General features: G+C 35.3%; 1 protein-coding gene across 10 annotated transcripts; it reads right to left on the bottom strand.

Annotated features, from left to right (window-relative positions):
* Positions 1–4,203: 4,203 nt before the first annotated feature.
* Positions 4,204–12,370, bottom strand: LOC100265578 (low-specificity L-threonine aldolase 1). 10 transcript variants are annotated; one of them, XM_002266956.4, is made up of 11 exons: positions 11,784–12,370; positions 11,501–11,607; positions 10,340–10,787; positions 8,337–8,448; positions 7,132–7,182; positions 6,860–6,931; positions 6,635–6,767; positions 6,442–6,500; positions 5,375–5,475; positions 4,536–4,602; positions 4,204–4,459 (listed from the first exon to the last, which is right to left on the bottom strand). In XM_002266956.4, the coding sequence occupies exons 3-11, from the start codon at positions 10,780–10,782 to the stop codon at positions 4,403–4,405; spliced, it is 1,095 nt and encodes a 364-aa protein (XP_002266992.1). In that variant the 5' UTR covers positions 10,783–10,787; positions 11,501–11,607; positions 11,784–12,370; the 3' UTR covers positions 4,204–4,402. The 10 variants fall into 10 exon arrangements, with proteins under 10 accessions (XP_002266992.1, XP_003633695.1, XP_010660226.1 ...); XM_003633647.4 differs by having other exon boundaries at positions 11,942–12,096; XM_010661924.3 differs by having other exon boundaries at positions 11,879–12,090.
* Positions 12,371–12,655: the final 285 nt, after the last annotated feature.

The raw sequence follows: 12,655 nt of genomic DNA, 5'->3' as shown, positions 1-12,655 counted from the left end.
CAAAAAATATGCACATGAGAATGTTTTTTATTTGTTTATTTTTATTTAGTAAATTTTTCATGTCAAAATACAATATTTTTTTTTTTTTTTAAATGTCAATAAGAGTCGTGAGATAAGAACGAAAAAAATGCAGAAAAGTGAAGAAAATAGAAAAATACCAAGGTCCCAGAAAGATACGTCTATTTTTCCTCTATTTTTCTCCTATTTTCCCCTCTTCTTCATCCTCTTCGCTTCTTCATAGCACAAAAGAGAATAGGACAATTTTTGGGGTGTTGTCTAGTTGAAAACTACCAAAAAAAATGGGGCTGGAATGAAAAACAGGACCAAAACAATGTTGTTTTGGCCTGTTTTTTATTTTTTTAAAAACAGACTCCAAAACAACATCGTGTTAGCCTATTCTTTTTAAAATAAAAGGGGTCAAAACAACTCTGTTCTATTCCCTATTCTTTTAAAAGAATAGACCAAACAACATCGTTTTGGTTTAAGATAATAAAAATAAATAAATAAATAAAGTTCTTTTTGCCCTCTACAACTTGTCACCGAAGAACAAGAAAAATACTATAAAAAAAAAGGAGATAGGAGATGGAGGCACACCTGTGGGCTACATCGTGCCTTGTTAGAGGCGAGTGTCTTGCAAGCCTAAGCGGCGTTTTCATGAAAAGGTGTCGCCTGTCTTTAAGCGAGGCGCCGAAAGATCGTGTCGCACCGCTTGAGGCGCCGCCTTTCACAACTATAAGAAAACCTAAGCTAACTTATATATCTAGGGTTTTCTTTCATTATCTATGGCCTACAAAGAGGCCTTCGTGAGAAGTTTGAGTCAAATACAAATAAATGCCTCCACCTCACCTAAAGAGCTTGTACATATGGTGACTATTGACCAAGCTACATGCATAGTATTTTTAGACATTCATTTCCCTTTGGAGGTTCATATCACACTCGACCACTTTATATTACAATTGGTTATTTAATGAGGAAAGTTTTGTCAATCTTGTTAAACAATAGGTCAGCATTGAATGTTTATCCATTATCTTCTATTATCACTTTGGGATTCAAGCCTACTAACTTTGGTTTATCTACTCATGCCATGCTCACCTATGAGACCCATCGGGAAGTGATGCATACTTTGTCATTAGGGATTCAAGTTGTGTATTAGTCACTTTTCTCACTTCATTCTAAGTGTTGAAGGTGCTTACACCCTTTGACTTGTTGTTAGGTTGTCCATGGATTCATGAGGCTCATGTTATTCCATCTTCCTTTCATTAGAAGGTGAAGTTCAAACATGAAGCTTGAGTGATATTGGTGTATTCAAGTAGGGACACTGCCCCATCATTAGAGCCTATATTAGAGATGACTATTAATAGGAATGATTTATTGCTTACTGGATTTACATTTGATGAGGTCCAAACTTTAAAGTTAAAAGGGGCCTTACCTAGACCATATTTCATTCTCTTTTTATGAGCATAGCAATGTAGTATTGATAGATGATTGGAGAGATATTCTACCTACATGGATAGGGATTGGGTTACCACCAATAGGGAGTCGCAAAGTTCAACATGACAATCGATTAGAATATACCATTCATCCTAGGATATTCACTAGTCGAGTGTGACTTCATTCAAGTATCACAAATTCAATAAGCTAGAGAGTTGGCATGCCATTGAGATAATAGATTCAATTACCTCATCATGCCTTATGGGAAGACATGGATAGAGTATGTGGTTAGAGTCAATGACATGACACTAAGCAACTTGTGTTGAATCCAATTGCCAATACCATTGACAAGAGTTGATATGAGCTTTAAGAGTTATTATTCAGGCAGATGCAAATAGATGATGGGTTTAAAGTTTTGATTACCCAAAGAGGTGGTCCCACATCACCAACCATACTAGCATGATTTCTCTTCACTTCCCTATTGAAATAGAGACATATGGAGACCTACTTAAGATAGGAGATGTGACAGATGAGGTTGAGAGGGGTTAGTATTGTAATAAGTTAACCACTATGAACATGAGACATATTCAAGTTTTAGAGAGGATACACATGACACATCAATCGACACCCTTGAATTGATGATGATTCACACATACAATGTAGAGGTACTATTTTTACTAATTTATCCATCAAACCTTTCCTCTTAAGACTACTTTCTTCGTCTCTCAGAAGAGTTAACAAATCTTGACTCTTCCTAACATTTTGGTTGGTTTCCATGTATTTGTTTTTTAATATGGTTCAGTAAAGGAGATCAAAGGATAACATTTTATTCCCTATTAAAAGGCTTTTAGCCAATTACAAAGCTTTCTCAATCAAAGTCGGTTGGTGTTTGTCATGTTGATGAGTATGTACTTCGTTATGATGTCGAGTTTGGTTTTATGTCTCAAGTTAATGATGTATCCTTTTTTCCATTTATGATGTGAATTCACTTGAGGGTTTTCTTTTTCCTTTTGTCATGTGATGGCAAGCGCTTTACTTTTGATATAAGGTAGTTATCACCTTGCACCAACATATGTGACTTAAAGGACAAGTTTGAATCTCATGACTCTAATGATGACTCCCTTAACTATGATCACATAGACCATAGAGTCAAACCCATCATGGAAGATGTAAAGACTAATGACTTAGGATTAGAGGACTTTCCTAGAGAGCTTAGGATCGCGACTTTATTATCTTGAGACAAGAGCATAAACCTCACTCACCTTTTGAGATCTTACCTTGATATGTTTGCATGGTCTTATGAAGACATGCTAGGCCTTGACCCCACCATAGTTTAGCACCATGTACCCTTTCTTCCTCATGCTAAGTCGTTTAAGTAGAAATTAAGGAGACTAAACCCCAAATGGAGCTTGTAGGGTAAAGAGGAGGTTCAAAAGTAGGTTAGTGTTGGATTTCTAATAGTAATGGAGCATCCAAAGTGGCTAGCCAACATAGTTCTTGCAGAAGAATGGTCAAGTAAAGGTTTGCATGGATTTTAAAGATTTGAATAAGGCTAGCCCCAAGGATAACTTAACTCTACCACATATGGACATGCTAATGGATAGTTTTTCACCCATTTATCATTCATGGATTATTTTTCACCCATTTATGGGAATCTTTGCTCTTAATATTGGATTGAAATCGACAACAATATTTCTACACATTCTAGTATTAAATTGGTTTTCTAATGTCGAATTTAATGTCGATTTTCATTTTGACACTAAACCATACCCTTGCCCTTTATCAACATTCCAATATCCTATGGGTTTAGTGTCAAATGGATGACATTAAAGTGCTTCAATTTGTTTGGTTCATTTTGCATTTCAATACCATAGTGAGGTATCAAATTGTGCCCGTGAATGATTAGATACCCCAATTTGTGGTATCAATTTGGTCTCTTTCCAGATCAAAATTTCGACACCTCATTTGGTGTTGAATTCAATGAGATCTACTATTGTCTTTCTCAACCTTGAATTCATTTTCTAAGTATATTTTGAGCAATTTTCAAACTTAAAAATAATCTTTCAAATGATTTTCGATATAGAATCCCTTTAGATATGATCACATTTAGTATCCATATATGATTCGAAAACATTAAAGCTTCCTCTATTCGTTTATTAAAGACCATAGGTAAATGGGGTTAGTAGCCAGTCATAAGGTTTCCCATTAAATAATATGATCCTCAAATCCATCTCGATTTACAAACTTTACCCTTTCCACTTTGAAATCATTTTTAGGGTTTTCTTTCTTAATTTATTCTCCCTTTTAAAAATAAAATAAAATAAAATAAATAGCGACTCCAAACCTAAAAACAATTTTAAAAAATAAAACAATGATTTCTCCACATGGTTCAAATGCCACCATCAAGTGGGGATGCACCAATTCACCTCCATGAAGAACTACAAGTCCTCATATAGCACAAACACATCCATCAAGGATAACTTTTGGAAACCAGTTGCACCCATTAACTAATCAATTTGCAGCAAAAACAATCTTTTAGACAGACCTTGTTCAAATTCAAGTTAGACACCAAACTTCCTTTAGTTCAATCCTTTTGGGTTCATTAGCTTCAGGGTCTTCTCCCATCCCTAATTTGTTATGGTTGTGTTGTTCAACTACTTGTTTGCCGTAATTAAACTAAAATCTTTAAGTGACAAAAGACCAGAGCCCACAGGTTTTGCAAAGCAATATTGATGGTTATTGTTAAAAAAAATCCAATGTTAAATTTAGAAATGTAGAAGCAGCATTCGACATTTCATTCAGTTTCACAGTAACAAAAGCCAAAACCAGGCAAACCATAATTATTCTAAAACATTCAACATACAATGCAGTTTCTTACTGAAAAAGTCTCACTCAGAGAGACTCAAGGGTGATTCAGTATGTTTTATGTCCTTGAAATTTAGAGCATGGCATACACAAACACTAAATCATTTTAGACAGAAATTTCTTTCAAGTCGCCGTTGCAATCATGGACTCCAGTTACAGCTTGCTGCCACATTAGAGCAAGTGTCAGATTTATGGGAAAGAATGGGGCAGGAAGTGGAGTTCAGTGTGCAATTCATCACCTGAATGCATGACAATGTATACTGCACATCAGTTCCTGATATTTGGTGGTGGAGCACAACTCTAATCCTGAGATAACAAGTTACCAATATCAGTTTCATGTTCAAGATTTTTTATTACCTCATAAATCTTGAAGGTTGATCAATAGAAAAATAAAATATCACATTGCATGAACCTGGATTCTGATCCACAGAATATGCTAAATCCAGAACTTTTGGGTGCTTAATTTGGAAGTGAACTCCAAGCTAAAAGGGTGACAAACTCTTTAGCAGCTTTCAGAGGGCACTTCACCCAGCCTGAGAGTTGTCACTGGAAATCCCAATACTAGAAAAAAACACCCCAAGTGATCCCCAGAAAAAGGACTTGTGCCCCACAACAGCACAAGTTAAGTCAATCATAATCCTAGAAATAATTTCCACAAAAGAACAGTAAGATTATGTATAAGAACCAGAACTACTGATTCACCACAGAAATTCTGCCATATCTTTGTTGATAGAGGTTTGAGATACCCATCAAACAAGGGTTATAAGGATGGGTTGCAGAGGATAAAAGGACGCTTGTATTAGGAGCTCTTTTAAATGCCTAATAAAACTTCTTCACATTCTCAAATGCACTGCCTTTCACTCAACCTCACAACTCTGGAAACCAACCATGCAAGAGCTTGCTGGTATGTATGGAGTTCATTGGAAATGAAAATTCCATGGTTTCAAACTTCTGTTAACTAGTCAATACTAGTTGGATAAATTCCATTAGTTTGAAGCGCCTCTTCACTTCAGGGACAGGAAAGACGAAGTAAAGAAAATTCATGAATCTCAGATGATATTTAAGGACTGAGACACACCTCGACGAGCTCTCTGGCATCATAAGCACGCCATGTTCTTGCAAGTACTTGCATAGTTTTTCTGCCGTGATGTTTGAGCCCTCCACTATTTCAAAATATACCTGATTGTAAGAAGCATAAAGTCACTACACTGCTTGCTCAAAGTCTATTTATGAATGAAGCCACAAAGTAAGAACCAGTATGAAATTACAAATAAACCAAGCTAAGACATTAGAATGTTTAGATAACTATAGCCGTTTCTTATGTGCATAATATTGCATAGATCCACAAAATACAATTTCTCACACACACAGGAAACATTACACTGGTGCAGAACACCAAAGCACCACTATCATCACAACACCATGGACATTTGCAATTATAACTACCAAACATGTCGACTGCTTCTAGAGAAGCAGAACAAAATGAAACAGCAGGCTCATTTCCTGCTTGTGAAAACAGGAAAACTGATAACTATACCAAACAAGCCCTTAAATATGCACAACTAATTCAACATCTAAACTAGCAATCCAATATATATTGGGCAGATTATAGCTTTTCTCATCTCCCTACTGCTGGGATCAGTCATTTCCTTGGCTTAAAGAGCAGGGATCAATAAGAACATGATATCCTTCAATTATTTTATTTTTTTTTATTAGTAACACGATACCCTTCAATTAATGAGGAAGTACGAGAAGGTACTCATCCAACAAGAACTCCAAATTTGGAGAAAATAATGCTGACCTATTCAAACCCACTTTAGGAAGCAACCCCAAAAAGTTCAATAGTTTATTCCATAAGTAAGGCAAACCCCCTACAAGAAATCAGTTGTAGACTCTTGTGCATCCATGCAACGAATTTTCAGAAGGGAATCCAGATGAAGAGGAAGCATCTATTTAAGAGAGAGAGAGAGAGAGAGTCCTCCAAAAAAGGTTCAGCACTTCTAATTGAAGTCTGGCCTGAGAAAACCCCTAGGTAAAATTATGTTTAAATCTTGATTTGAATAACAAATAAGAAACCATTAGGAAGCAATGTTAATCAGCTAACAACTTGTTCACATCTTAAACATCATTTATTAGGATACTCACAATATTGGTCTCCACTGAAGTAACATTGACTTTTAGGCCCTTAATTTGATTCAGTCCTTCTGAAACCAAAATCCATAAATTGGCAGAGTGCAATCCAAATAATGCAGAGGTATGAGAAGAGAAGACAACAATCATTTCTTCCAACCAAAAAAATAGCATTTGAAACCAAATACCCAAAGAAAATAAAAATTACCAGCTAAAATCTTAGCTTTCTTGTGATCACCCTCAAGCTTTGCAATGTTCTCTTGCAGTGCAACTAAAGCAGCAGCACAAATGATACCAACCTGTCTCATCCCACCACCTAAGGTTTTCCTCAGCCTCCTAGCCTAGAAAGAAGAAAGAGAAGAGCTTGATTCCAGATTCTCTGGGAAAGAAGAAGAGCCTTTGTTAATGATCACTCAAAATATCTCATTATTACCTTAGCAATAAAACTTTTGGAACCAACAATCACACTTCCAACGGGAGCACCCAAACCCTTTGAGAGACATACCTGGCTCACACATAACATGATAAAAGCAAGAACCTAGATGAGATAAATCGATGTAATTATGTGCTTAATTTTTATGATTCCAAAATAAGTTGCACATTTACTTTAAACAAGGAATAATTTTTGAAATTATAAATAAGGGAACAAATCAATTCTCCAAACTCAAAGAACAAAAATCTAGGGACTCCCATTAGGAATCATACCGAAGCTGAGTCAGCAGCTTGTAAAAGCCTGTGAACTGGTACACCAAGTGCCTGGGGAAACCAATTTTTGAAGTGAGAAACCAAGCCAGTTTATAAGCATTTGAAACTCAAACAAACAGAAAGAGGAAAGGTAAAATATAAAGGAAATTTTGGACAGAACAATATGCTTTGATAGGTTGCAAAAAAGAAACAGAATGAAAAACAGGTCACCAAATTGAAATGATATGATTCATTTTAGCACCCATTGGTATCGCAAACACAAAGATCTTTCATGTGAAGAGTCAAATCCAATAAAAATCACCCAAAGGATACTAAAGATAGACATGACTTATATTGTTGCATCCTATAATGACTCTACTTTAAACATCAGTTGAGAAAGAAACTTTTTTAAATGCTATATATATATAGCTTAGAGAATCAGAGGAGAAAGTAGAAAAAGGAGCAAGGGTTTACGGCAAAGATAAGAAAAGTCCCAAAAAGAATTACCAAATGAAAGGAACTCTCAAACAGAGTAATAAATTACACATATGAGATCCCATATAATTGGAAGTTGTGAAGCAGAATTTTGCCTCATGACCAATAGACTTTTGTTTTATTTGCCTACTACCATTCTTGAAGTAGTTGATCAAAAAGGAAAATGTAAAATTTGCTTGTGAGTATTTCCCAGAAATCACATTATTAGAAACTATCTCTCCCTTGAGTTCTTTCCTAGTACTTTGTTATTATCATATTCGAATACCATGTTCAAATATTTGCAATTATTAGAATACTGTTTTTTGAAAAAGAAGTTACATTTTCATTTTATTGGAAAGTTTGAAGCAGCTCCTTATTGAGGTGTTATCTGTTGTGTGGTGTGTGATGTATGTAGCTGAAATGGATGTCCTGGCTACTTTTAGCATACAAACATGTGAACTTCCATCAAAACCACTGCAATCAACTTTCCCTAATGTTGTCATTTATTGCAGCAGGTGCCTGATGTCCCTGAACTAATTTTCAGAATCACTTCCCCAGTATTAATTAGTTGCCATTAGTTAGTGGTGTGAAACATCTCTGCATAAAGAGTAGCCAGTTTTATCATTTAATAAGCTTATTTTTCTGAAGTCCAATTTGGAGCCACAAGACAGAAATTGAACTCAGAACCCATTTGGATAATTGAGCAATATAAATAGCAATAAACATCTGGATAAAGTAAAGCTTTTACTCACAATTGATGCATTGAAAATACGGGCTCCATCAATATGAAGCTTTAACCCATGTTTCTTGGCTAACTCTCCAACTCTGTCTATATATTCTGCAGGAAGGCATCTACCACCACAGCTGCATTCAATAAAGAAGCACTAGTAAAACACTGTACATAAGCGAGAAAGTGAAGGATAAACAAATAAGAAAGGCAAGAGAGAAATGGGCAAGGAATAATCCAAATATTCCTATAATAGCAATAAAGTTAGGCATTATAGATGTTCCACAAGCTATTGTTATCAGGTACATATTGACTCATTCTGCTTGTTAATGCATTCCTTGGGTGTTAGCTCAAAAATCCACAAAATTCAGCATTGTGATAAACAAAGAAGAAGGTATGTTCCAATGAGTATGACTAATGGAATGAATCATACTCTTTATCTTTTCTTTTCTTTTTTTCTTTTCTCTATGGAAAAAGGTTGGCAATTTTATCCCTTTCCTTTTATTTTTTTTATTTTTTTTCTTTTTTGGGTCCAATTCATGTAACCGACCTGGAAAAAAGGCATTACCATGATGAATAAAATATTTCCATCTTAAATCCAGCTCTAGGCTAGGTCCAAACATGAAATTGGCTGTAGTCACCTCACATATTCCATTTCTAACCAAAATTTGTTCAGTAAATTTTCTCCTAAACTCAATGGACCAGATTGATCTGACCCAGAAAATTGTTTGAACAAAGAATTGTTCTTTGAAGCTGCATAATACAGAAGATGAACCGAAAACAAGATAGACTCAACATAAACCATGGCAGAATGGGGTGGGGAAGATCTATATTAATTGGAATCACATGTTACAACTACAAATATAACAAAGAAAAACAAATACAAGAATGAATCAAAATTTATCATACATATGGAGATGCACATACAGCCTAGAGGGGTCTAACACTGAATTTTAAAACTTCGGTGCACTAGCAGTGTATACCTTAAGTAACTCATAAAATTGAATAGAAGAGAATAACTCATAAAATCACCCATTCTTTTTAGAAGATGAAAACATGTGTCCAAACCAATCCACACCAAATTTTATGTGACAACTTATTCATACCCTCCATGGAAATGGAAAAGTGAGAGTGCTACTACACAGAACAGTTACGGTTCAAAGTAAAAGAATCCAACTAGAACTCTTAATATGACTTTAAATATGTAATTACTAGGATTGAATGTGGCATAGCTTGGAATTCAGGGCAAAGTGATAAAGCATACCAAATTCACTAAGATGGTTCCAAAGTGACATGCATGGATTTGAAATTTTTATGCTAAAGTTGTAACACTTAATGACCAGGGAAAACAAGCTATCACAATCTCAATGGCCTGAAATGGTTTCTGCCAAACCTCCAATCATGGAGGAGTTGGGTGCCGCAATTTTGGTGGCATTTCAAGTTCCAAAACCTTGTGTTCCCCACCTTTTGCCTTTCTCTCTTTCATTTCCTCTTTTATATTGCACATTCAACATAACAAAGTTGAAAGCCTTTGGCTCACATGGACTAGAAACTAGGGAAAATGATTGATTTGTCAAGATGCTTCTCTAATTTCTTAAAAGTACAGGCTAATCTAATATTTTACAAAATATAAAATATTAGTACACTGAAAAATGTTAAAAGACGGTATTCTATGGAGATTAGCAAATCTACAATTTGTGCCTACAATTGCATCGGGCTTCCAGTTGAAGGGCACTTAACTCCACTATGGTAGAAGCATAGAAAAACAAACAAATTTCTCGAAAAAAAACATACCTTAGTATAGACAAAAATTAAAAGTGTAGGAAGAAGTGAAAGTTTGGCCCCCCAATGCTAGTGGAATTTGGAATATACTGACAACAAAAGCAATCAAGTACTATGGCCCAAGGTTGAAAAAGAAAACCCAGGCCCAGTTTGCCGGAAGAATCATCCAGAATGTGGGAATCTACCAAAACATAAAGTCATGTCATGAATGATGTGGTGATAGTTTTATAAAAGAAGGGTCCTTACTTGGCATGCGTGTTCTCCAAGCATATAAGCCTTGTGGTTGGGTACACAAGCTCCCCTCTTGGATCTCTGATGGCTGCTTCAATGAGATTGATATCCATAGTTCCATCTTCATTATTTTTCACTGTCCTCGGATGCACACCTCCAAGGGTTGAAATGCCTCCATTCTCATATATATGTATATGGGAATTGTCTCCTAGAATGACTTCACTTCCCCTCACCTCACAGTGAACAAGCACACTAATGAGGTTGCCCATGGTGCCTGATGGAACGAACAGAGCAGCTTCCTTCCCTGTGATCCTTGCCATTTCTGTTTCAAGGCGCTCGGCAGTAGGGTCACAAACCAATACATCATCATCCACCTCAGCAATTGCCATTGCAGCCCTCATTGTTTCAGTGGGTTTGGTGACTGTGTCAGACCGGAGATCCACTGTTCTAGTAACCATTTTCACTGGATTCAAATCAAAACAATAAAATGGAATTAGTTGCTACTCCATGTCTTGAAGAACAACAGTTATTTGTCTGGCAGTCCAGAAAATTAAGAAAAAGAAAAGAAAAAGGAGACTTTGAAATCTATTATTCCCATCCTTTCAGACCTTAAGACAAGCAAAACTCATCTTCTAAATTAATTAGGCTTAGCTGAGTCCATTTTGGCATATTCTTGAGACCAAAACCAAAGTAAATATCATTTTTTTAACTTTCTTTCCTTTTTTTTTTTCTTTTCCCCCAATCTATGACTTCAGAGCAAAAAACAGAGCAACCGGCCTCTATGCTTATAATTTGGTTTTTTCCACAACCATTTTTGCATAAACCCCACCAAAATGATCGCAAATCCTTAAGAAAACACCATTTTTAAATCAAATTTGTCCTCTATGAAAGTGGAAAAAGAGAATTAAACATAAAAAATAAAAAATAAAAATATAGTAGATTTTGTAAGAATTTTTAACACAATCCACAGAAACAAGCCAAAAACTTCAGTTCTAATGAGAAAATAGTTTACGGAGTCCACTTAATCCTCAATTCATGTGGGAGCCATCACATTCAAAGCAAGACTTGCAAGTACTGACCCCATTTCACAAAGAAATATTCTATTCTAATGCCACTTTGAACCAGTCTTTGAGGAAATCCAAGAAAAAAGAGGGTAAAAAAGAGGGGTTATCATACATAAACAAACTGTCCGTCTTCTCTGCGCTCAAACCCAGATGAAAGGCACAATTCGATTCTTTCCCCTTGATTTCAGAGAAAACCCTTTAACCTCTGTCCCTTATTCTCTGCAGAAAAAGCAGACACCATGAAAACTTCCATGGAAATGACAAATTTGACACAAAACAAATACGTAAACCACAAATCTTCAACAAAAAAAAAAACCGAACAAAATTTTCCACACAATAAAAAAGGGGAAAAGAAAAAAAAATTAAAACCCAAAAGAAAATGAAAAGCCCTGTACCAAAATCAAACCGCTTTACTGAAATCTAAAACGAGCCAAGATTCTGTAATCCAAGCACTTCCCAAGATCCAAAAACCAAAAACTATAGAGCAGACCTTACAGTGACACCCCAGGAGAGCGATACAAGAATATATATATATATAGTGTGGAAATTTTACTGTAACATTGAAGGCGTTTCCAACTTTGCTTTGCAGAGGCCAAGAAAGGAAAACAAAAAAAATAAAAATAAGAGGTGAGACCACGTATCACGACACGGGCCAGCGGCAGCGGCCAACCTCACTTTTGCATGCAACTGCCGCCAGCCTACCAAACACCCCCATATTCTTGGATTTTTTAACTTTTTTAAAATATTATTTTTGAAAGAATATTATTTACAAAAATTAATTCTTCGAAAAAAATAAATACAAAAAACACAATACTTTTATACTTAAAATATTTTTTTTAAAACAAATTAATTTTATACTAATTAAAACATAATTCACCTTTTTAACATTAAAAATTATTTTTTGAAAATATATTCATATTCTTTTTCTTTTCCCACCATTTTATTTGTATGCATATAGAAAATAAGATAATAAATGGATAGTTGATTGAATGGGCGGCTTAGGCATCATTTAGTATTCATATGGGAAGACGAAGGAAGGTTGAATTTTGCTTTCCTTTGGTTGGAAATAACGTGGAAGTGTGGAACCTAGCAACCTGTGGAGTAACATTCTACACGTCTTGACATCTGACGTGGCGGGTTATTATTGGACCATAGCCTCGAGACGCCTGATTCAAACCTTTTCGACCGTTTAAAAAAATTTAAATATTTTATAAAATCATTATCAAATATACTATTAAGATATATAAAAAAAATGTCGATGTTCTTA

Source organism: Vitis vinifera, chromosome 14 (genome assembly GCF_030704535.1).
Source record: "Vitis vinifera cultivar Pinot Noir 40024 chromosome 14, ASM3070453v1".
Taxonomy (NCBI): Eukaryota; Viridiplantae; Streptophyta; class Magnoliopsida; order Vitales; family Vitaceae; genus Vitis; species Vitis vinifera.
The sequence above is the reverse complement of the archived record's forward strand: the minus strand, read 5'-3'. Positions and strand labels throughout refer to the sequence as shown.

What these genes read in the sequence shown, in the direction of transcription:
- LOC100265578 (XM_059742810.1), bottom strand. Translation starts at nt 10,782, where the DNA reads ATGGTTACTAGAACAGTGGATCTCCGGTCTGACACAGTCACCAAACCC. An exon ending in GAAAGCTAAGATTTTAGCTG is followed by an intron (nt 6,501 to 6,634) that starts GTAATTTTTATT and finishes TTTTGGTTTCAG; the next exon opens with AAGGACTGAATCAAATTAAG. An exon ending in CTTCAGTGGAGACCAATATT is followed by an intron (nt 5,476 to 6,441) that starts GTGAGTATCCTA and finishes TCTTACAATCAG; the next exon opens with GTATATTTTGAAATAGTGGA.